Raw genomic sequence first — 24,889 nt, forward strand, 5'->3', positions numbered from 1 at the left:
GCGGCCCCCAGCGCCCCTGCCCGGGCGGGGCGAGGAGGGGAGGGACAGGGCGGCGGCGCTTCCGCGTCGCTGTCCCCACGCGATAGGGCCCCGCCCGCCGCCCTCCGCGGGCCATGGCGCTGGGGTTGTGTCTATCCGAAGCGGCGGCGGCACTGGCGGCCTTGGCCGCCTTCCTCCTCGTCCTGGTGAGAGCCGCGCCGCGGGCCCGGGGAGCCTGCGGGACGGGGGCAGTGCGTGGGGCCGCCCTGTCCGTCCCCGGTGCAGGGCGCTCGGTAGCCGCGGGCCTGCCCAGGGGGCTTCGCGGGCGGCTGCGGGCCCGCCAGCCCGGCAGGGCCGTTCGCACCCGGCTGCGTTTGTGCGGCAGCTGTCGGGGCTGTGCCTGTGCGTGGCTTCGTGCGGGGAATGTTTTCCCAAGGCGTGAGGGGAAACCTTGCGGACAAGGTTAAAATGGAGCGTTTTGTCGTTTTAGTACGCTTTGTGAAACATCCCGCTGAGGCGCTTTCCCGGCCTGCCAGCCCTGCGTGTTTCTGAGGGACTGGGAGATTTTGCCATTTGGAGAAGTTTGATACCTGAAAAGTGAAATTCAGCTGTCCCTCCCCAGTGCCATGTATGTGGCATTCTCCAGTGAAAGTGCTTCAAAACCCAAGTGTTACAGCTTCATTTTATCCATGCATAGAAATGATGAGAGCCCCAGTTTTGCAAGCACACATGGTTATGGGGTATCCCACAGATTTCAGTGGCTTTCTGCAGAACTGGAGGCAGTGTCAGAGTGTGTGGTAGAAGTGGGGAGAGGCAGTGGGGCTTGGACCACAACTTTGGAGGCATCTACTTGAAAACAGCAACAAACCAAGGACAGTGGCAGGTGTCACAATGGGTCAAACAGAGTTATCAGCATGGGAAGGTCTTGGTGCTGTGTGATTTGGTCAGTGAAGAACTGCAGCACTAGCCACCTCATCACAGAAAAATGCTTGTTTGGCCCTTGCAGCAAAATTAACAGCTAGGTCAACCTTTGTAAAATGCTCAACGATTTTTTAAATTTCTTTTTCATCACAGGTTTGTGTGATTGCTCATGTAACTGCTGTCAAAATGCCAACCCTTCAGCGACACGAAGAAGAGAAATACTTCACAAATGCTGAAGGCAGGAAAGAATTGGTACCAAGTATACATGATCCCCCTACAAAGGAACTCTCTGTTATTGTGCCTTCATACAATGAGGAAAACCGGTGTAAGATTTTTCTTATTTTGAGAAAAAGAGAAAAATCTATTTTGTTACTCTAATAATGCAGAGATTCTGGCAGCCCAGATTATGTGTCTGACTTTGGACACTGTTTCCAGAAAACAGTCCAGGCACATTAGATTTCAAAATTAAGACACTGTGTAACTTGATTTCTGCTGCTAAAAATAGCATGGGGTACTTGTAAGAATCTTCTTTATTTTAATAAAGTCCAGCAGAGTGGCTGCTCATTGCTCCTGTAAATACTGTAAGGCAAGAAGTAGAAAAAGATTTTTAAAATTAGTTCATGAGCTTCCCAATCTGTAAGCAAGAGCAGCAGCTTCAGAAAAGCAGGAAAAGGATTTCTCTTTCATTAAACCATATATTTAAGTATCTGCAATAGAAATGACTCAAGCTCTAGAAAGCTGTACTTGGGATTGACATGGTAGCACATGTCATTTCTTTTGTTGATGAGTGAAAACACTGAGCTTTTTGGGATTCTGTTAAGAGAGATGTTGACAAGTATAGAGTATCTGGACACAAGGTAGGGCTGTTCCTTTCTCAGGTCCGGTGCATTCTTTAGTCCTGGTTCTTATACGTATTTTCAGCAAGCAAGGTCCTAATATGTTTCCTGTGATCTTCATTTAGTTGTTTCTCTCTTCTTGGAGATAGAATAATCCCCTGAGATGTGCTCAGGAATGAGCATCCACTGCAAGCACAGCCTTTGTAATGTGCAGATAAATCAGCTACAAAATTTGTGTCTTTTGTTGGCTGAAGCATCATGGCCAGCAGCCTTAGTAAGAGAAGTCATGTTATTGACTAGTACTAGGGATTTCTCTTGTTGCCTTCTCTGCCAGCTTACTTAAATGAATCAAAGTCAGTACTGGTTTGCAGGGACAGTCAATGAGAATTACTTTGTTTTTCATCAAATACTGGGTTGACAGTTACATGTTTCAAACTGGAAAGCTGGTTCTTTAGAAGAAATGTTTGTCTCCTGTGCCATATATATGTGTGATTTCTTGTGTTGTTCTTTTTGCATTCAGAAAAGACAGCACTTGGAGTTGCAGGTGCTAAGCTTGTTTATTGAAGCTAGAGTGTTATAAATGGGGCAATTTGCTGAGTTTTGTATTTTGTTCCTTTTCATTCTGTTTGTACAAGGGGCTTTTTGGGGCTTTTGGTGCTTCGCCTGTTATAATCTACTAACCTGAAGTCCACCTTTTCTTTAGTACCACTTATGATGGATGAAGCGTTGGATTATCTAGAAAAAAGACAGGTATTTTCATATTAAAAATTCATTATCTTTGTCTTATGTATTGTAAGTCAGTTTACTGTTTACTTTGCTATTTTGGTATGTATTTAAAGAGTATTATTTAGTCACTTAGAAGTAACATTTCTGTCTTGTATCAGTTGCTTTTTAGGCTTAGTTCTTGAATGTATTTTTAAGTTAAGTAAAAATTCAGTTTACTACTACATGATGAAAAATCTTTATGTACATGATACCTCTGCAAGACAGAGATTTCTGGAGCCCACAACACAGGAGAGACATGGAGCTGTGGGAGTGAGTCCAGAGGAGGGCCACAAAGATGATCAGAGGGCTGGAGAACCTCTCCTATGAAGACAGGCTGAGAGAGTTGGGGCTGTTCAGCCTGCAGAAGGCTTCAAGGAGACCTTCCCTTGAAGAGTCTTTTTAGTACTTGTAGGTGGCCTAGAGGAAACCTGGGGAGAGAGTTTTCACATGGGCATGTAGTGATAGGACAAGGAGCAATGGTTTTGAGCTGGAAGAGGGTAGATTTAGGTTAGACATTAGGAAGAAATTCTTTAGTGTGAGGGTGGTGAGACACTGGAACGGGTTGTCCAGAGAGGTTGTGGATGGTCCCTCCCTGGCAGTGTTCAAGGCCAGGGACAAGGCTGTATGGGACTTTGAGCAACCTGATCTAGTAGGAAGTGTCCCTGCCCATGCCAGGAGTTTGGAACTAGATGATCTTTAAGGTCCCTTCCAACCTAAAACATTTTATGATTCTATGATTAAGGACTAACCATACACTTATCTTTTCTAAACTGAACCCTGCTTTGTCCCAGCAAGTTTTTTAAGTATCTGCTCTTCACTCGGTTTTGTTCTCTGGGTAAGAAGCCCATTGTGAAGGTTTGTGGGTTTTATTTTGTTCAAGTTTTCTCAACAGTTGTTCTAAGTTTTCATTTCTCACCTAAATTGTTTTTTTAGTTCTAAATGATAGTTGAGGAAAACTCAGTGTAAAGCAAATGTAATGGAACAAGCATCAAATACAGCAAAATTCTTTAATTATAATTGTCATCTTAAGAAATCTAATACATGTTGGTGCCTGTTAGCTACCAAGAATGAGTTAAAAACTGCTGGGAGAAAAAAATGCTGATGTTTGAAAGACCTACTACCTACTTAAGAAATGGGATGAAATATATTATTTCTGTTTTTATTTTCAAGAAACGAGATCCTTCTTTCACTTATGAAGTAATAGTGGTTGATGATGGTAGTAAAGATCAAACCACAAAGGTAAGAAATCAACCAAGTAATCAGTGGTGTGGATTTTAAACTGCGTTTATGAAAAACAATATTTTGCCATTACATTTTGGTACTTGTAGTAATTAACAATTAAAATTACCATTTCTTAATACTTTGTGTCTTTGTCCTGTAGGCATTATGGATGTCACATACACACATACACGTGTGGTTCTTTTACAGATCCTTGTATTCATGGTTAGTGGCTGTGACATCCATTTTCCTGTAGCTGAGATTCTAAAAATTATGATCTTAGCATCAGCAAAGTTGCTATGAAATACTCTACATGTGCACAGTGGTGTGAATATGAACTTGAGGAAGTGAAAAAGCCTTTCACACTAGCTGATTCATCCTGTGATTGATTCAACAGCTGGAATGTTGTAGAGCTCTTTCCCATAACTTCTGTGGCATTGTTCATTTAAAAATCCCAGTGCCAGTAGTAGTATTTTCAAAATAGTTCTGCATTCTGCTTCAGCTTTCATGTGTGTCATTGGACAGGAAAACTGGCCAAGTTGAGGGCTTTTATACTGCTGCTTGGAAAATGTTTGAATTAGCTACTGGAATGAATGCTGCTTTTTCACTTACTTCCCTGAAGCGATTGCTCATCTGTATTTTTTGATAGCTTTGCATCCCTTCTGCTATCATTTCTTACTTAGCAGAGTGTGGACTCACAAGGATTTGAAGCAACCTGTAATTAAAAAAAAGCAAAGGTAAAAACCTCCTACTTTTCTCTTTTCCACATTGTGAAATAAAATGTGCATATCCCTTCAATGTGAATTAGAGTTTAGATCACTGAATTTTTGTTTAAAGCCACAGATAGCATCAAGAAAAGTGAAAAATGGGTAGCAGTAGTAAAAATTGTTTTTCTTCAATTAACTCCCGGCATTGGTATAAAAGATCTGTAATATTATGATATAAATTACATTGGTATTGAGTTCTCTGATCTTGGGTGGGTGGGGTTTAGATTTGCTTGGGGAAATATCCTGTTCTTATTAAACATGACCAGCTGCTTCAGTCTTCTTGTGTTGACTGTGAACTGATTTTTCTTTTCCCAGACAGACTCCAGCAAACACTGGCAATGTATTTGTGCCGACTGAAGTGGTTATAGCTCTGTGCTAATAATTTTTTTTTTAAAGGGTGAGCAAATGTAAACTACCTTGATTCCTGTTTTTGTTTTATGCTGGTTTTTTGTGTGTCTATCAGGTTGCAATGAAGTACTGCAAGAAATATGGAAGCGACAAGGTGCGAGTGCTTTCTTTGGTAAAAAATCGAGGGAAAGGAGGAGCAGTCAGGATGGTAATTGATAACTTTCGTCTCCTTCTCTGTTTGAACTTCCTGTGCACACATAAGCAGAAGATAGGGCTGTGCCAATTGATATTTTGAATTAACATAATGATTATCAGAAGCCACAGTTTCTATAAATCGAGGTAAAAACTATTTTCAAAGTAACCGTATTTTAGATCTTGAAAACAGTGTTTTATTGGCAAGAAGACCAGTAAGAATTTTTTTTATATATATGAGAGCTGAAAGGAGAAAAAAAAAGTTAAACTTGAATTTCATGTTCCTTTTAGCTCCATGTAGAAATAAGGTTACATTTGAAAAAATAAACCAACCAAGAAAACCCTTTGCGCATTCAAATAAAGCTCTTGTTGAGAAAATTCATCTAAACTTGCAAACATTGTTTTTGAGATTTTACTTGTGGGTTTAAAAGTGGATCATCAGCAGACACTTCCACCCAGTAAACTTTGTGCTTACTGACACCCACTGCTGTCACTTGGTGCACTTGGTAGTAGAACGAGTGCAGTTTATGTTTTCACATCATTTGCACATAGATGAAATCATCATGTTATAAAAATAAAATAGGTGTTGCACATTCAGAAGTTGCACATTTTTTTCCTAAGTTTAGTGGCACATTTATGTAAAATAGTGTCATCACTTATGAGTTATTGGTGACTGTATTTTAAGCACTATCTTTAATATGTCAATTTAATTTCTGTATGGTAGACAAATCAGTATGACAAATGGGAAGACCATGAAATTAGGAGGTGTGGAAGGATACAGTTTTTAAGTTATTCCAGGAGAAGGAGAATGATTCCCTGTGAGATACAGTTTTCCACTGTAAAATGTAGAGTAGGTGTGTATCCTCCTATTTCCTTGACAGGCTTTTCCAAAGTCACACATGCTTGGTTATGTCCATATGTTTGGCAAGCACACTGCTAATTGTTTTCCTGTATGGAGGCTTTCAAAAATTGTAAAATATCTCTGACCAAGAATATGGCAAAACAAGCTGTGACACCTGGTGGATCACAAATGTTTTGCAGTCATACTGTGAGTCAAGACATATTTCTCAAACCTAATTTAAGATGATCTCTTGAATTCTCTTGAAACAGTCTTAGGAAAAAAATAGCACTGCATCCTCCTTTCCATTGCTGAAATGACAAAAGCTGTTCAGTGCAGTGGCATCCACTAATCCGTGCTTCTTTGTCCTCCCTTGTAGCAATTTGTCTCCTAACCATTTTGGTTTGTAAAGCTTTTAATTTGCAAGCTTTTCTGGAGAGGGATTGTTAACCTTTCATGTTCATGCATTTTCTGTCACTGTGGGACTCAGTTTGTGAAGTTTCTCCATGTTACTACAGTCTAAATTCATTAACTGTTTCTAGTGGCAGAACATTAAGACTGTTCTGTTGTGTTGAATCTTTGAGATACCTCTGTTCTAGTTACTGCATTAGGGTTTTGTGGTGTTTTTAGCACCTATCTTATGGTAAATATTGATCTCAAAGGTGTTGGGTTTTATTGTCTCAATTGCAGGGCGTCTTTAGTTGCCGGGGAAAAGAAATTCTTATGGCTGATGCAGATGGAGCTACAAAATTTGAAGATATTGAAAAAGTAGAAGAAGGTCTAAGAAATCTTCAGCCATGGCCTGTGAGTATAAATTCTCATGTTTTCAGTTTAACACTAGCCCGGCAATTAAACCGAATAACAGACACTCTCTATTAATCTGTCTCTCCTTGATAGAGAAAGGAGAGAGAATAAGGGAGAGAGACTTATGGGTTGGAAACTAAACTACACAACTTTAATGAAACAGTAATGATAAATAGGTAAAATTACTAAATATATACAAATATACAGGAAAATGGAAACCACATTCCTCCCTCCTTTCCCCCAATAACTCTCACGTCACCACCGAGGCTGCAGGGCAGCCCTGGGAAAGTCCAGGCTGGACTCCTGGAGTCGGCAGCAGTCGGGAACTGGAGGCAGGAACACACAGATATGGGCTGGCACGGATCAGGACCACAGGCAGATGAACAGACAGGATCCTTCCAGGATGCCGGGTGAAGGAAGGGAAGCAGGAAAAGATCTGGCTCGGCCCACGTGATGCCTCAAATTTATACTGAGTGTGACGTATATGGGATGGAATACTCTGTTTGGTCAATTCTGGCATCTATCTTGTCCGTTCTTCCCTAAAGGAGGGTTCAGGTGGGGCCTCTGTGTCCTTGGCTCTGCATACCAGTCTCTAGCAGTAACTATAAACATCAAGTGTTATCAGTCCTAAAAGCACACACACTGCATGAGAAACTTGCTGTTAATTTCAGCAAATGCAACTACTTACAAGGGACTTAGCTAAAAGCAAAAGTACAGAAACAGAAAACCACCTTTATCCTGGCCCAAACCAGGACATATGCACACAGATTGATTTTTATAATTCTCTTCAACTTGAGATCTTTGAGATCAATTGAAGGTCTGGATGTAAGTCTGAAGACCTAGGTGGAAGCTTAGAAGCTGCAAGAATGGGCTGTCAGGAGGTAGCTTGCACAGAGTGCTTACCTCCTTTGCATTCACTGTGCCTCTTTCAGTGCAGTACATAATACTGTTCTGTTTGCCATTTTTCCTTTGAAGATGTTATAAATACCAGATGTTGCCTACTCAGTTAAAACCCAATTTTTTCTTCGTTAACTTGTTTTGTATTTTCTTTCTATCTATGTCATCCTATGTACCTTTAATGTTGCATCTTAATTTCACCCTATTTTATAGCAGTTCTCTTTTCTCAGAGTTGTTAGTTTAATGACAGTATTTGGAAGAACTTTTAGTGTAAATAAAAATTCAAAAACCTGTGGAACAAGGCCTCCTCCCTGCCCAGTCATTCTTTTTTGGGTGCCTGACTTGAAAGAGCTGAGGTTTACTTTCTTTAGCCTAGTGCTTAAATGGAGAGAACAGTGAGGTACTTGCAGCTGGTTTCCAGAAGAGCCACAGTGATGTGCAGCCTTCCAGCAGGAGCTGCAAGGGTTGTACCTGTGCAAGTGCAAGAGCTGCTGGGTGGTGGTGGTTCCCTGACACTCTCTGCTACTAAAGTGGCAGCAGCTGCTGGGTCTCCAGCATCAGTCCTGAATCAAGTCCATCACTTGCATGCAAGTGTAGCATATTTGAGGGTTTTCATGTGAGAGGTGGTAAGAATGGGAATAATTGTAATGTTTCTGTTTTGGACACCTCTTTAGATCTGAGATTATATTTTTGGCTGCATATCGTGGCATTTTATTTTTTTGAAGGTATGTCAGTGAAGCAAGTATTTTATTCTGTTGTCCCTAGCACAGTGCAATATTTAGGGAAAATTAACATTATACTGTTGAGTGCCTAGGAGCACTGAATATGTGTCTGTGATCTTTAAAACATTTATTGTATGCATACCTCAGAGGAACAATGGAAGCTAAACCAGACCTTAATTATTTGCAGCACTTTGTATGCACCATATGCTAAATGAATACATTTTAGATGATCTGCTAATTGTAGAAACGACTGATTTTAGCTTCAGAATCTAGCAGTAGAAAGAGTGCATTTAAAGGAAATAGAAAAGTATGCTTTCTGGAAGTTTTTATTGTACAGTTCTCAACAGAAGATTGCACTGATCCAAAATATGTTGGTTTAAGTAATAAGTCTTCTAATTTGTATTCCTGTGCAGAACCAGATGGCTATTTCCTGTGGTTCAAGAGCTCATCTGGAGAAGGACTCAATAGCAAAGGTTTGTTTCCCTTTTCTACTGTCTACTAATAGACAAATGCTTCAAATATTTTATTCTTCTCAATGCATTTTACAATTAAACAACCAATATTTCTAAAAGAATGGAATCCAAACAGTAGAAAAAGCTTGCTATAAGTTTAGCATATACTTCCTCATATGCAAAGGATGTGTCCTAGAGTTCAGGCACTTCAAACTGGTTTCAGTTGGTGTTCCAGTTTATGGATTTAATTTCCATAGCTGAGAATATCTTACAAGAAGAGCTTCTGATCCCTAACAGAATTGGTAGCTAGTGCTCACTGCTGGGGCTGGAGTGGAAGGCAATTGATGAGTTCATTCATATTGATTCTCTTCCAGTGTAAGAGCTTGATCTGCAGATCTTGAGACCTGTTTGAAATAAGTTAGGGATAATTAGTGGCAAACTGAAGAGTATCTCGATTCGTGGGAGAGTACTGCAATTTTTCTGTATTACTCATATTAAAATTTTTGAATTTTGAGAACAGAGACAGTACTGTTCAGTGTGTGGCTCTTGTGGAATAAACAGTGATGCATAAGCACACAGTCTTATCTTGCATCTGGTTTTCTGGTGTCTTGGCAGACAGTAGTTGACAAAGCACAGGCATGGAGCTTGTATTGCACCAGACACATTGCTGGGCTAATTGTTTCAACGTCGTTTGCTCATCATGTTTAATGTTCTCAAGAGTAAGCTTTGTTTATACTGAAGTTTAATGCTTGAAACCATTCTAAAATATGTACACAACTACTAAAATAGTTACAGAAGTTCAAAAGAAGTTACACTTCTTGGTAATGTTCAGCCCTTGGTAGATCGTGAATTGTTTCTTCTGATTTATCAGGTAATGTTGGAGTGGTTCACTGGAAAGAGTTCTTGTAAATATTGATGCAATATATAAGCAGCCTCACAAAAAACAATAATGAACAAAAAAGAATACAAAACTTTCTTCATTTCCAGAAATTATAATAAATCTCTGGCCTGGTATTTGCTTGCTTGTAGCACAGAATATGCCTTTTGCAGTTATTTGCTGTCTGTGAAGCCAGTATACCCTGGAAATGCTGCTACTAAATGGAGGCAATGTAGCTGATAAATTTGATCCCAGAAAAAAATGCTCCATTGCATGGTCAGGTACTGAATATAAATAAACTTTCTTCAGTGCAGCCATGTTTCTTTTCATATTTGAAGGTCTTGCTACACGAGGGAGAGGAATTGAAACAGGATTTTATCTTTTAGTGCAGAAGTACAGTTTCTGGGATAAGTGTGTGTATCCTTTGCTTCCTGTTTCTCCGTATTTCTGCCTTTGTGATAAGGGATTCACCAGCTGCTTAGGTAGTAATGCTCTGTTTGAAATATGTAGCCCATTTCATCATGCAGCTGCCTCTAGGCTGGAAGGGAAAGACTTCCTGTACCACATCAGGAGGAGACTCTTGTGTGGTGAAATAGATATAAAAAGTACAAAACAATCTTTGAGAAGTTGGGATTTCTTTTTGGGCATAGTTGCATCTAAAGCAATAGAATGAAACTGTGTTAAACAGCTGTATGTGTTTCAGTATTAAGACCAGAATTTCACCCTTAAATTCAGTCTCAACACATCAAGAATTCTGTTCTACTTCCAGAATTGTTGATGTACTTCAACAAGACCATAAGTATGGCTTGCATAAGGAGTCTTGGGAGTGATGAACAGGACCAGGCACTCCTCTTTGTGAAGTAGGTGCACAGTTTCACTGGCTGACAGTCATGCAGCCTCTTAGAGCTTCCTTTCTGGGAAGCTCTAGATTCCCTATGTTCTTGGTCATACAGTGGCTCACTTTTTCCACAAGAGCCAACGAATCTGTACCATATCAACCATTAGCACAGGGCTAGAGCACTTTGAGAGGCACAAGCAATGATTTTTAATTTCCTTTAGCCAAAGGCTATTACATAATAAGTTGAGTATCTCCTCATTTTTCAAGTGAGGTTTGAAATTATTAGCTTTAAAGGCATCTCTTATCACCCAGAGATGCTTACCAGCTAAATTGTTGGCTCCTAAAGATTTTGCATGGTATTTGGCTTGCAGTCTTAGATATAATCACCTAAATTGAGCTTAAGACCCACAGTGAGTTCAGAAGGGGTTTGTGGATCAGAGTTCTAGTTGTTCAGGAGCTATCTTGAATGAAAGACTAAAGGGACATCTGGAAACCAAGATGGTTTGGGCAAACTTATCTGTATGATTGTTATATCAAGAACAAAAGTGTAACCAAAGAGCAGGCTGGGAGAACATTTACCAGGAACATAGAATATTATTTGTGAAAGAAAAAACCAAAAGAGCTGACTGTGTAACATTACTGGAAATGTAAAGTTAAATGTTACCTTGCACAGCCTGGATAGGCTTGGTCCATCAAGCACTGCAGAAAAGGGTATTCTCCAATTGCATTCTCTTAAGTACCTTAGCACGGTGTGTGCAAGCTCTGGATATCATTCACTCTTGAATGGAAGAAGTGAGTAGCAAAAAACAAGAGATGCTTCTATTCTGTTGTTGGTTTTGCAACATAAAACTTGAAAAAAAAAGTTTCTTTGTGTCAGGGTAGCAGCTGAAACCTGTTTATTTTTTAGCATGTAAGCTTAAGATTGGTCCGTGCAGCCCTGCTGGCTTACTCTCTGTTTTATGTCCTGGTAACTTTTGAGTTTATTGGACTTCTTCATCCAATTTTTAGGAAACCAAGTGGAGTGTGCAAAGGGAAAAAACAGCTTAATAGTGTCCAGTAGAGTAGAGCATGGAGCCTCTGTAGGCTACCATCCTCCTCTGCTTTCATTCTTCTTTTTCTGGGGAAATTGTATGGGGAGATACTATGACAGTCCCACTCATAATTTGAAATCCAGGTGCGGATTTGTGCTCCACTTGATAAGGTAATATTCAGAATGAAAAGCTGCTTTGAATTAGGGAAAACAGAAAAAAGAACTTGGGAGTTTTCATATCCTATACCAATGTTCTAACCACGTGCTTGACTGCAAGTCTTTCTTTTACATCTGTAATTCTATTTTACTGTAACAACTGAAAAACTCTGGTTTCATTCCAGTGCAAACCAGAAACAGTTTACAAACTTTGAAAGCTATCACAGACCAGGATTAATTGTTCTGTAAGCCAGCTCTGCTCAATCACAACCATCTCACTTCTTGCCTCTCATTCACAGCGCTCTTACTTCCGAACTCTTTTGATGTATGGGTTCCACTTCCTTGTGTGGTTTCTCTGTGTCAAAGAGATCAGGGACACACAGTGTGGATTTAAACTTTTCACCAGAGAAGCTGCCTTGAGGACTTTCTCAACTCTTCATATAGAGCGCTGGTAAAGTCTTTTTTGTTGTTGTTATGTTTTACTTTCTACTTGAACATGGCTTTGAAAAAGTAATTTCATTATTGCATTTACTATGAAGCATGTGATACTTGTGTATAAATCCTAGCTGCTCAGTTTAACTGACTGTAGTACTACTTGCATGGCAATTTCTTGTTATGCTAAAATATCCAGGTAGTTGCCAGGAATTCCGTTTAATTATTAAGATATATTTTAAGAAGTAGCTGGGCATTTGATTTTATTCTTTCTTCTCGTGAGGATAGGGAGAAGGGGAACAGATGGGCCTACTAAGATTTGATTTTAAAATAACATGCAATGTAAAATGCAAAAAGGACTTTAAGACTACATTGCTGAGATTTGGAGTGGCAACAATCAACTCCTTGCAAGTCCATTTTACTTTAGTGTGTGGTATAAGAAGATTTATGTAATACTAAGTCAGAAAGCTTGGTTTTGCCTTGTCAGAACAACTGATTAGGAGAGGGCAGCAAAAAGAAAGAAAATCCAAGTTAACTCTTTTCTATTCATCTTTAAAAGAAATTTCAAACAATTTTTGATTGTTGTAATCCATCCCTTATTTCTGGCAGTCCTCTTTGCTTTTACAGATATGAGCCATGCAAGTAAAATGAGAAATTGATATAAGCTCTTATTATGATAAGGAAGGTTAGGAGTTATTAATCCTATTCGAACCTCTATCAATCTATATTTCAGGTATTACAGTGTCACCATTCAGTGCTGCTTAACCAAAGTGTCTTGCCTAAAGTCCATATCTGATAAGATTTTTGTAACTGTTAAAGGCTCAAAGTAAAAGGAAATGCATACTCTTTGCTTATTTTCTTACTAGAATATTTCATGAGAGGACTGCTGATCTCATTAATTTGAGAAAGCTAAAAAGGATGCATAGTGTTTGAATTACTTTAGAGCTCTCTTCCATTATGGTTTAGCTGGAACAGTTCCCTTATGAGGGTGACACTGTCATGACTGCTGTTATGGGACTGAAAACACTGTTTCTGCACAAATACCATAATTTCTGTAAATTTCCTACACCACAACTGTTGGTGAAAAGAATGCCTTAATTAAATATAATCAAATCTTTTCTAAATGTTGTCTTCGTCCATAAAAATCTCTCATGGCCTGATGCTTGCTGACAGGGGACAGAATTACTAAACAATGTTCCCATGCAAAAATGTGTGCAGTCCTACAGTCTTGGTCAATTCCAATACTTCTGGCCTTCTGGTGCAGAATGCAGAGTTTCTGTTGAATCAAATCTGGAATTGTGAGCAGACAGCATGAGGAAAATCACTTTCCTACATGAGTGGTTTACTTGTTAATAAAAGTATAGCTGCAATGGAGGTATGATGTGTGCTGCTACCTCCAAAACCAAACTTAGTCTATAAAGTTTTGTAAATTTTATATGCAGAATTTTGTCTAAATTTTGTGTTTCTGAATATATGGTTCAACACATAAGCAAGGCCCAGAAGAGCACATCTCAATTTTACTGTATTTAACCGCGCTTCGTAAATTAAGGGGAGACCTCATCGCTGTCTACAGCTACCTGAAAGGAGGTTGTAACCGGGTGGACGTTGGGCTCTTTTGCCAGACGACTTTCAACAAGACAAGAGGGCATGGTCTTAAGTTGTGCCAGGGGAAATTTAGGTTAGATATTAGAAAGAATTTCTTTACGGAGAGAGTGATCAAGCATTGGAATGGGCTGCCCAGGGAAGTAGTGGATTCTCCATCCCTGGAGATATTTAAAAAGAGACTGGATGTGGCACTCAGTGCCATGGTCTAGCAACCACAATGGTGGTAAAAGGGTTGGACTCGATGATCTCTGAGGTCCCTTCCAACCCAGCCAATTCTATGATTCTATGATTCTAAGTGCTTCAAGAAGAAATACTGGAAGAAGTAGATGAGAATAATCAATTTAATCTTTAAAAATGCAATCTTCAATCTTACTTGGTTTAAAACTGAAGATTTATAATATAATTTCACTTATCAGACATATATAAAATGTTTAGTTTTTTATAAAAATCATAACAAGCTTTTTTGTGCCACTCGAATTCTCTAGTCACAGAGGAAGGAAAGAGTTAAAGTAGTTGTGCTGTATCCCATAATCCAGGAACAGAGGCAGTGAAAAAGGGATATTGCTAACTTGCTTTATGGTAATTAAATTGCTGGTGTGGAATACACCAGATTTTCTTATCTTGGTGTGTTAATTGTGCTTATATGTGGTGCTATGAAATCAGCCTTTTTTTCTTGCTCCTTCGTTTGCAGTAATCCATAAACTAATCTCCTGAGTTTTTTCTTATCTATGAAATTATCAAATATACTCGTTAGTAATGAAGAATGTTTGGGGTTTTTTGTCAGGAAAATTATGACTCCAATTCTTCCAATAAATAGCTCTTCAGATGCTTCCAAGTCACAAATTTGCCTAAAACAGCAGTAAGATTTTTAAAATTTGGTTTAATTTCTTTCTAAAACAGGCAATATATTGTCTGTTTTTATCCTCATCAGTCCTTCAGCAGACTCTGTGCTTCCTTGCCTTCATTTTCATACTTGCAGGCTGATTTAAACCAACTCTAGCAGAACAGCAGAGATTTCAAGATCAAGAACTTTCTCGACTTTTGTGGGAACTGAAGCCCCCATGGTGGAGAGAAGCACAGATTATTGGCACTGCTGAAGAAAAAGCTACAATAAGGACTCAAAATTTACTTGTAAGCTTCCCAGCTAGCCATTTAGCAGTCCTAACTGGAAGATAACATGTCAGTGCACAAAACAGAGTACTGGCCCTTTCCCCAGTTAACATTCATAAAATCTGGGAGACATGCAAGTATAAGAATGTGGGGAAGGTGGTTATATTAAAGAAAATAGTAGTTATAAGTGAAATGTCTCTGTTCATAGAATCACAGAATCATTAAGGTTGGAAAGGACCTCTATAAGATCATCAAGGCCACCTGTCAGCCCAACATCACCAGCATGCTAAATCATGTCCTCACGTGCTACATCTGCATGTTTTTTGAAGACCTTCAGCATCATGACCCTACCTACCTGTTCCAATCCATGGTCACTCTTTCTGTAAATAATTTTTTCCTAATGTCCAACCCAAATCTCCCCTGGTGCAACTTGAAGCCATTTCTTCTTCTCCTATCACATTCTCCTTGGGAGAACCCCATCACTACAACCTCTGTTCAAGTAGCTGTAAAGAGCAGTAAGATATCCCCTCATCCTCCTTTTCTCCAAACTACACAACCCAGATTCCTTCAACTGCTCCTTCTAAGTGTTGTGCTCCATCCCTTCACCAGCTTTGGTGCTCTTTGGAAATGCTCCAGCAACAAAATGTTCTTGAAATAACCCAATATCAGCTGCATTAAGAATGCAAAACTAATTGCTTAGACCTTCATTTTTTTCTGCTTCCTTCCTGCTTTTTCTATTCCTGTTGACATTGAATTGAATGTCACCTCTCTAATGGTAAAAATACTAGAAAATTGAGACCACAGCTTTCTTCATGCTGTGCTGAACTTGATTTTTAGATGTTTATATTTAGGAAATTTTAAAAACAAATTGAAATATGCAGGGAAAAGTACTGTTTTATCATTATAGTAATAAGGATCATGTAACACATTTTAAAGGACACCAAGATATTCCTAGAATACTTTTTTAATCTAAACCTAAAGTTTAGAAAACATTTGAAAATTATTAGATACTGAGATGTTAGATACTTAGTCATCATGCTTACATCTTAAACTAGCTTGTTTGGTGAGTGTTCTTGACTTTTTTGCTTAACTGTGCTTGGGAGAGCTGGCTGTGTGTATATGATTGCAAACCAAAAATTCTTGAAATTTACTTCCTAACTACCAAAGTTTTGACATTAGTTTGAAATGAGAGCAACCTTTTGAACAGGGAGCATATGCTGTGCATTTTAAGTTCTTAATCTGATTACACCATTAAGCTATTTTTCAAAAATAGGTGAAGCACATTTTTTTTAATTTAAACTTAAAAAGGGTATTTTAAAAACATTATAGAGACAGTTGAAATTACTCACTTTCAGACTCCAAAAGAAGCTCTAGTTCTACATCTACAGTCTTGACCTGAGAAATATAACTTTATGTTAGATTTTAATGCACAGGAGGAAAACTAGAAAATGAAAGAGTCTCACTGACAAAATTTTCCTGGCCTAAACTTGGCCATTGATTTCTTCTGACTACAAAAAAAAAAAAATATTGTGAATTTTCTTCCAGCCAGCAGATGTCTTTCCTTACCTAGGAGAACTCAACAGAGCAGCAGTTACTGTTTCACCTAGAGTATTGACAAAATGAGGGGAAATTCAAAACATAGTTCTGATTTGATTGACATATTTTGTAGACTGGCAATTTATAATAGTATTACACAACTCAGCAGATCACTGATTAGATCAAATTGTTGCTCTTACTTTTGTCTATAAAAATTGACTTGTGCACTGAACAAACCTTGCTGTTTCACATTTAAAAATTGAGAGCTCAATGTAAAAAAAATAGTGTTTGTTTCTCCAGTTTGTCACTAGGATGTAAATGTCTGTATAAAAACTATAGAAGAATAAGTGTTCATGTTACTACAGGCATTTATTTCTTCATAGAATCATAGAATGGTTTTGGTCAGAAGGGACCTTAGAGATCATCCAGTTCCAGCCTCCTTGCATGGGCAGGGACACCTCCCACGAGATCAGGTTGCTCAAAGCCCCATCCAATCTGGTGGGGATGGTAGGGTACAATAGGGTTTCCATTTCTTTGACACTGTAGACCAACCTGGGCAGTGGAATGAATTTTTGCCTGGTTGTGTGCATGACGAGGGTATTTGTTTATGAATATCCAATCAACCCAAAGATATTTTGCTGTTATGTATGTTTTGTCTTATGAAAAATACTGCTCTTGGGAGATATATCTGGACTTTCAGAAGCCCAAGTAAAGCTGGAGCAGTACTAACAGTTTAACCCTCCTGACATCCTATTTCATGCTTAAACCTCTTTGGTCATTGGAAGTTTTGTCTGCCCATCCCATTAAGGGTGTGCTGGCATGTAGGAAATTCCAAACTTCCTGTTAAAACAGTGTAACTGAAGGTCTGGGTTTGATATTTGAAATACTTAATATTTGACCAGCAAAAAGAGAGCCCTAGTGTTTTAAAATATGAAATAATTCTGGAGGATAGGTATCTTCTAAGTGAAGTATTTGAAAGGTTCAGTTTAAAAGGGCTGAGTTAGTTGAACAGCTACCCAGCATACCATTCAGCTGAATTTCAGCCATCCATACCTTAAATTGCAACTTAGCCAAAAGTACACCTTAGCATAAACACAACCACAGGGAGAAGTTTTTCTGTATTTTATAATTCATCTTTGTGCTAATTAACACATCATGAAGACACCATTAGAAATAGATGGAGAAATTGTCACACTATTATTTTTGGGTGTCTTAAGTTTGGGTGCTTAGATGAATTAATTCAGACTGCAGCCAAATTCTGGGTATTCTGAGCTGTGTCCCTCCTCCCCAGAGGCTCCTACTCTGACTCTTTGCAGTACAGTGAGGTACATGGTGTGAATAACTCCCTGCATTTCTAACAGTGGCTCTGTCACATCTTAACTTGTCACAAATGGCTTTGTGTCAAAACACATGTAGCACATTCACCAACTCATCCACTTGTCTTGCTTTGATCTCTAGGGTAGACTCCACGTTAACATATTCATGCTTAAATCATGACAATGGAAACTTCTGTATGGTTCTTCTGTTCTGGTTATCTGCAGTATAGTTGTAACACTATCAGCTTATTGACATAAGATGGCACTACCATCTCTATTCCCCAGCCAGCTATTCTGGTGTATGTATGAGGTGTACTGAGAAGTGAAGTTTGGTGAGGCCACACCTCGAGTACTGTGTCCAGTTCTGGGCCCCTCAGTTTAGGAAGGATATCGAGGTCCTGGAGCGGGTCCAAAGGAGGGCAACTAAGCTGGTGAAGAGACTTAAGCACATATCCTATGAGGAGAGGCTGAGGGAGCTGGGGCTGTTCAGCCTGGAGAAGAGGAGGCTCAGAGGAGACCTCATCACTCTGTACAACTCCCTGAAAGGAGGGTGTAGCCAGGGGGGGGTTGGTCTCTTTTCCCAGGCAACTCTCAGCAAGACAAGAGGGCACGGTCTTAAGTTGTGCTGGGGGAGGTTTAGGTTGGGTATTAGAAAGAATTTCTTTACGGAGAGGGTGATCAGGCATTGAAATGGGCTGCCCAGGGAAGTAGTGGATTCTCTGCCCCTGGAGATACTTAAAAAGAGACTGGATGTGGCACTCAGTGCCATGGTCTGGTAACTGCAGCGGTAGTGGATCAAGGGTTGGACTTGATGATCTCTGAGGTCCCTTCCAACCCAGCCAATTCTATGATTCTATGATGGGTAACAGGGAAATCAGAAAGGTATCCCAGCAGTATGCTATGGAAGTCATTCTCCTTCCATCCTGGAAAAGCAGCTTGGTAATTTCAGGGTATGTTCACTGGTACACACAAATGGCAACCACATGTAACAATATTAGTGTTAAACCTGATTCATTCCTGTACATTTAATCTTTTGAGTGTTAAAGTTCACCAAACTATTTAATGTTCTTGTACTGTGATGTATATACCAACATTCCAGTAATTGGTTGTCTGTAGGGATTGCTGCAAATAGCTATTAGCTCACTAGGCTAATACTTCATATAGTAATATTTTTAGAGCAGCTCATACAGCATAATTAATCAGACAATTATTCTGTGTCTCTTTAAGATTTTTAGTCAGTTAAGTAGCAAGTGTTACAAAATTAAGTTGAGTCTTAATACATGACTCAAACATTCAAAGGTGACTACATGGGGCTCATTTTGGCTCAGAAATGTAAAGTGTAAGCAAAAATTTAAATAGTACAGCTTCAGTAGAAGAGACCATGGCATAATTAATAAATAGTTTTAAATCCTCATTTAAAGAAAAGAGTGGCATGCCAGCACTGCTTGGAGCTGATTTAGTTCACTGAGGTAAAAAACAAACAAACAAAACTCCCAAACATTTATTGCTGTAACTTTTTCTTTTTTTTTTTTTGTGACACTTAAGTCCTGTGTCCTAAATTAGATGTGCAAAGTTGTTCTAAATTCAATATATGCAGTAACTGTGGTCTCTGCAAGCAACCTCTGTTTATGCTGCCTTTATATGTTTTAATGCTGTCCAGAATGAACTCAGTACTCCTGTAACATACATGTACAGTGTGAGTTCAGTTTGATGCTTCTTGGTTAGGATTTTATGGGAACCTACATTTGTTATACCTACATGCACACTTCAAAGTGGACTTCTTTTGTTGCATTTGTTAATAGAGTTGCAGAAATTCACTGTGCTGCTCAAAAGGAGAGAGTAGCTTGAAGTAGAAGGAAATAACATCTGAACTTGGCTAGCAACCTGCTAAAGTATGTCTTCTTGGCCACAACAACCCCATGCAGCGCTACAGGCTGGGGACAGAGTGGCTGGAGAGCAGCCAGGCAGAAAGGGACCTGGGAGTCTGCATCGACAAGAAACTGAACATGAGCCAGCAGTGTGCCCAGGTGGCCAAGAAGGCCAATGGCATCCTGGCCTGTATCAGAAACAGCGTCACCAGCAGGTCCAGGGAGGTGATTCTTCCCCTGTACTCAGCGCTGGTTAGGCCACACCTCGAGTACTGTGTCCAGTTCTGGGCCCCTCAGTTTAGGAAGGATGTAGAGGTCCTGGAACAGGTCCAAAGGAGGGCAACCAGGCTGGTGAAGGGACTCGAGCACAGACCCTATGAGGAGAGGCTGAGAGAGCTGGGGCTCTTCAGCCTGAAGAAGAGGAGGCTCAGGGGAGACCTCATTGCTGTCTACAACTACCTGAAAGGAGGCTGTAGCGAGGTGGGAACTGGACTCTTTTCACAGACGACCTTCAACAAGACAAGAGGACACAGTCTTAAGTTGTGCCAGGGGAGGTTTAGGTTAGATATTAGAAAGAATTTCTTCACGGAGAGGGTGATTAGGCTATGGAATGGACTGCCCGGAGAGGTGGTAGATTCTCCGTCCCTGGAGACATTTAAAAAAAGACTGGATGTGGCACTCAGTGCCATGGTCTAGCAACTGCTCCGGTGGGTCAAGGGTTGGACTAGATGATCTCTGAGGTCCCCTCCAACCCGGCTAATTCTATGATTCTATGATTCTATGATTTTTGCCAGCTCTTGATTACCTATCTGTCCCTTTCTGCATTTTTAAGTGAGATTACCAATTACTTGAACTCAGCTGGCCCTTGAAGCATAGATTAATAATGTTATTTTTATTGCATACATTTTCTCCAGTGACAAAAGAAAACTGTCCTGGAATTAGTGATGAGAATTCAAGGAGATGCAAACATGAACTAGTGTTGAATTGGACTTGACAGTCTCACAGCCACATTTTCAGGACCTTTCTAAGCTGGATGGGAACATCTGTTCCATTGACTTCAAAGTGGAAGCTTGTCTTGTTTCTAATTCTTTAACATTTAAGGTTTAGCTTCCTGTAGTTACCAAACCAATAATATTAGAAGGGTTGGACAAGATGATCCTTGAGGTCTTTTCCAACCTGACATTCTTTAGTTCTATGATTCTATGATATGATATTTTGCCCTCCTTTGGACCTGCTCCAGGACCTGAGATGGAGAGCATGTGTCTTAGAGTAGGACCACTTCTCCAACTCATTTTGCTGCACAACCTGCCAACAATTGTGCCAGTAAAAAAGACAGATCACTCAAGAGGGTTTTTGTGTTGTACAGTAAATGGCAAACAGCTAAAGTATAGCTGTTGTTCCAGTTCTCTTATGCACAGTAACGTAAAAACCACTTCTGTGCCACTGCCTTAAAAAATACAAGGAAAAAACATCAGGTAAGTGTAAATTCACAGGAGGTAGTCATCTCCTTTGGTGAAACTGCTAGAGATGTAGACTGACACTATACATTCAGCTACTTAGTCTAAAAAAGTTTAAAAGTCTAAGTCATGACTGTGACAGAATTAAGTGAGCAGTGATCTGAGCACAAATCTGAGACATAAACCTTCAAAAACAGCACTCAGTGAAATACTGTTGGGTCACAGCAATTCCGTGCAGTGTTACAAGCCTGGGGAAGAGTGGTTGGAAAGCTGCCCAGTGGAAAAGGACCTGGGGATGCTCATCAACATCCATCTGAATATGAGCCAGCAGTGTGCCCAGGTGGCCAAGAAGGCCAAGAGCATCCTGGCCTGCATCAGAAATAGTGTGGCCAGCATGACCAGAGAGGAAATTTTTCTCCTGGACTGAGCACTGATGAGGCCACACCTTGAATACCATGCTCAGTTTTGGGCCTCTGACCACAAGAAGGACACTGAGTTGCTGGAGTGTATCCAAAGAAGAGCAATGAAGCTGGTGAGGGGTCTGGAGAATAACTATTATAAGGAGCATCTGAGGAAACTGGGATTGTTCAATCTGGAGAAAAGGACACTAAGGGCAGACCCTACTACTCTACAACTACCTGATAGGAGCTTGTAGTGAGGTTGGGGTTGGTCTTTTCCCCCAGGTAACAAGAGACAGAATTAGAGGAAATGGCCCTAAGTTGTGCCAGGAGAGATTTAGCTTGGATATTAGCAAAAACTTACTCACTGAAAAGGAACAGACTGCCCAGTGAACTAATGGAGTCACCATCCCTGGAAGGATTTAAGGTACTTGTACATATGGTGGTTATGGAGATGGCTTAGTGGTAGACTTGGCAGTGCTAGGTTAATCTTAAGGATATTTTTCAACCTACAGGATTCTATGACTGTGACTGTAGACTATGCATTGGCTATGTTAATTGCCCTTTCATGTGCATCTGACTTGCAGAGCATTGGTACAAACTTCATAACTGAACACCACTATCCTTAAATCTGTCTAGGGATTCAATTAACCATGCTACCATCTTTCTTCTCAAAATAAATGTGACTGTATTTGCTATTTCCTATTCTGCTTCAGGGCATTTGATGTGGAACTTCTTTACATAGCTCAACGGTTGAGAATACCTATAGCAGAAGTTGCTGTAAACTGGACTGAAATTGAAGGTATGGAAATTGTTAATATTCTCTAAGCTTCCTTACATGTCAATCCAGAATAAAATATCCAGGGGTGTCCCCATGCTTTATCTGTGTTGATAACACACAGCCTTCTTTCCATACAAATTTTGACTTTCATGTCCTTGCCACCCTTATGTCATGGCATGGTACAGGAAGAGTAGGTGAAGGGGTAGCAAGGAAGGGAAACTGCATTCCCACTGGAGACAAAAGTAGACAGAGCAGTCTTTTGGCACATCCTCTCACTGTGCAGGAAGGCTGACTGTCACTGTCATAGTGTATTGATTTAACTCTGTTTCACTATGTCTTGCCTTCTGAAATTCTCAGCCTACCTCTTAAGGCCTCCTCTAGGGCACCCTCTCTTTTTAAGATGTGATGTTCTTTCAGACCTGTAGGGAGGTCTCCCTTACTGGGCTACAGGAAAGTATAGCTCCACACATATCTTCAGAGCAAAGCCAGCTTAAGAGATACTGCTTGCTTCTGCTCACTTCCTCCCATCAAATGCAATTCCTTCTCTTTTTTGTTTTCCATGGGCTTTTTTTATTTTTTTACTCTGAATCTCTTCTCCTTAACACAACCCATGAACAGGAGAAAGTTTAATGAGCTGCAGTGGTAATGACAGGTGCAAGCAAGTGGAGAACATCCTAAGGCAACTTCTGGAAAAAAAGTGTTTTCTTTCAATGCAGTCCAACATGCATATTGCACCTAACACAGATGTTAGCACAGGAGGAAGATGGCATGGTTTCACAGTGTAGGTTTCATACCTTGCCTAAAGATTGGCACATTCAAATTATTGCTGTAAGACAGCAGGTGGTGGTCCTCTTCTCCTAAGTCACTAAGAAATCATTTGCTTAGTTATTGGTGTTCAGCTTTCTATTTACTTGAACAAAGCCTTGTTGCAGAGAAAACTACACACCTGATGACATACATGGAATTACTGTGCTGCTTGCTAACTGCAATCTCCCACTTATGGTATAATGTAATTACTCTAAACCAGTAACTTTCACAATATAAATTTTTATTAATGTTAAGGTCTAGGTTATAGGGCTAAATGTTCTGAGAATGCAGAGGTTCATGGCTACTTAAATGTGACTCTTACCAATGCTCATTTTTTCTAACAATGTCCTTATGATTTTCTTCTTCATTAATCACAGGTTCTAAGTTAGTTCCCTTTTGGAGCTGGCTGCAGATGGGCAGGGATCTTCTTTTTATACGACTGCGATATATGACTGGTGCCTGGCAGCTCGAAACAAGAAAATATAATTAGGTTATTTACATTTTCCAAATATATTATTATACTTAATGGAACATAAGAACGGTTTCAATCAAGTGAAGTGGTGATGAAAGCTGAGGTAATTCTTCTTTGCTCTTGTATGTTTCATTTTTGCAATATTTATGTGTTTTTTAAGATGGTCAGCGGGGAATTCCTACAGTGTTTTGAAAAGAGAAGGCATTTCCAAAATATTTTCTTGTCTGGTAATCAGGTTTTTATTTTATTAATAGCTTTAACATGTCTTATAAATTCATTCAAATAAATGTATCTGCTTTTGTCTCATCATATATTTGGAATTTCTTATACATATAAAAAGAGCTGCTCTGTTCTGTAAGGTGCAATATTGTGTTGTGAATGACCACAACCATTTGTTTCTGTAGTATCTGGAAATTTATTGCATATTGCAACATGGAATGATCAATCATGGTTCATGCTGATGCACGCTTAGATTCAATGTTATGGGAAACATGAATGAGTTTTACTGAATTGTAACTGTTATGTTCATAAGGCTGTTCTAAAAACTTACAGTAGTCTCTTGACATTCCAAATTATTTTGTCTGAATCTGAAAGTTTGTCTGAGATCAAATGGCACATCACCTCCAGACTGTAGAAGGTCCAAGAGAAAGCACATTTCTTTTTAAAATGTCTTTTCTAAGTCTATCTTGTCCATGTGTACTAATTAGTACTATATGCTCAAGTCTAGGAGACATGGTATCTCCAAATCTGTACTGAAAAGGGTAGGGAATGCTAATTCAGAGCATACAGAAATGAGACCAAATGATACATTAGCAATGCCAGTTTGAAGTTCTCATGCTTCAAATGAGATCAGGGAGGGTGCGAGGAGTCTTGGGTCTTTCTTGGTAATGTTACTTACTCTGTTACAGTACACAAGTTTCAACATTGCTTTCAAAAGTTGTGGATTGCCAAAAAACTAAGCCAATCTTTCTTTCAGAAACATGTACAAATGAGAACAGATTTAAACAATGTATGGTGTATGCTTGTGTTTTCATATCTGATTTCACTGGTGATTTTTCTTATTCCTTCTGCAATATTGAGTTTTGCTTCTGTTAGAGTTACCTCAGTTTTCTATAAATTGATGTCTGGGAATAAATTCTCAAAAAGTATCTTCAGTTTGATTTTGCAAGCTTTATTCTTTTGCTTAGTCCACATACATCTCTACCACTTCTGCAGAATCCATTACATGACTGTTTGTTGCTATTGTTAGAATAAAATACCAGCTTTGTTGTTTTGATAAAGTGAATTGACCTGATTAAACCTGGACAACAGTGGCCTTGCCTGTAATTAATTAGAGTTGCCAACCAACTCTCAACAGCAGATTCCTAAAATTTTCTTCATGTCTTAACTTGAAATTGAGCCTATTTTAAATTTTAACTAAAATACTTCACCTTTTTCTGCATGATAAGTAAACATCTGGTTACGTGT

The 24,889-nt window shown here is 39.5% G+C and overlaps 1 protein-coding gene across 1 annotated transcript; it reads left to right on the forward strand.

Annotated features, from left to right (window-relative positions):
• Positions 1-76: 76 nt before the first annotated feature.
• Positions 77-24,570, forward strand: ALG5 (ALG5 dolichyl-phosphate beta-glucosyltransferase). The gene is made up of 10 exons (XM_030469287.1): positions 77-185; positions 1,054-1,225; positions 2,440-2,486; positions 3,672-3,740; positions 4,950-5,042; positions 6,555-6,668; positions 8,701-8,760; positions 11,940-12,091; positions 22,079-22,164; positions 23,328-24,570. Exons 1-10 carry the CDS (start codon positions 114-116, stop codon positions 23,438-23,440), a joined length of 978 nt encoding a protein of 325 aa, XP_030325147.1. The 5' UTR covers positions 77-113; the 3' UTR covers positions 23,441-24,570.
• The last annotated feature ends 319 nt before the right edge of the window (positions 24,571-24,889 follow it).

Source organism: Calypte anna, chromosome 1 (assembly GCF_003957555.1).
Source record: "Calypte anna isolate BGI_N300 chromosome 1, bCalAnn1_v1.p, whole genome shotgun sequence".
Taxonomy (NCBI): Eukaryota; Metazoa; Chordata; class Aves; order Apodiformes; family Trochilidae; genus Calypte; species Calypte anna.

Coding starts and splice junctions, on each gene's coding strand:
- ALG5 (XM_030469287.1), top strand. CDS start 114: ATGGCGCTGGGGTTGTGTCTATCCGAAGCGGCGGCGGCACTGGCGGCC. Junction 3,741..4,949: donor GTAAAGATCAAACCACAAAG/GTAAGAAATCAA, acceptor TGTGTCTATCAG/GTTGCAATGAAGTACTGCAA. Junction 12,092..22,078: donor ACTCTTCATATAGAGCGCTG/GTAAAGTCTTTT, acceptor ATTCTGCTTCAG/GGCATTTGATGTGGAACTTC.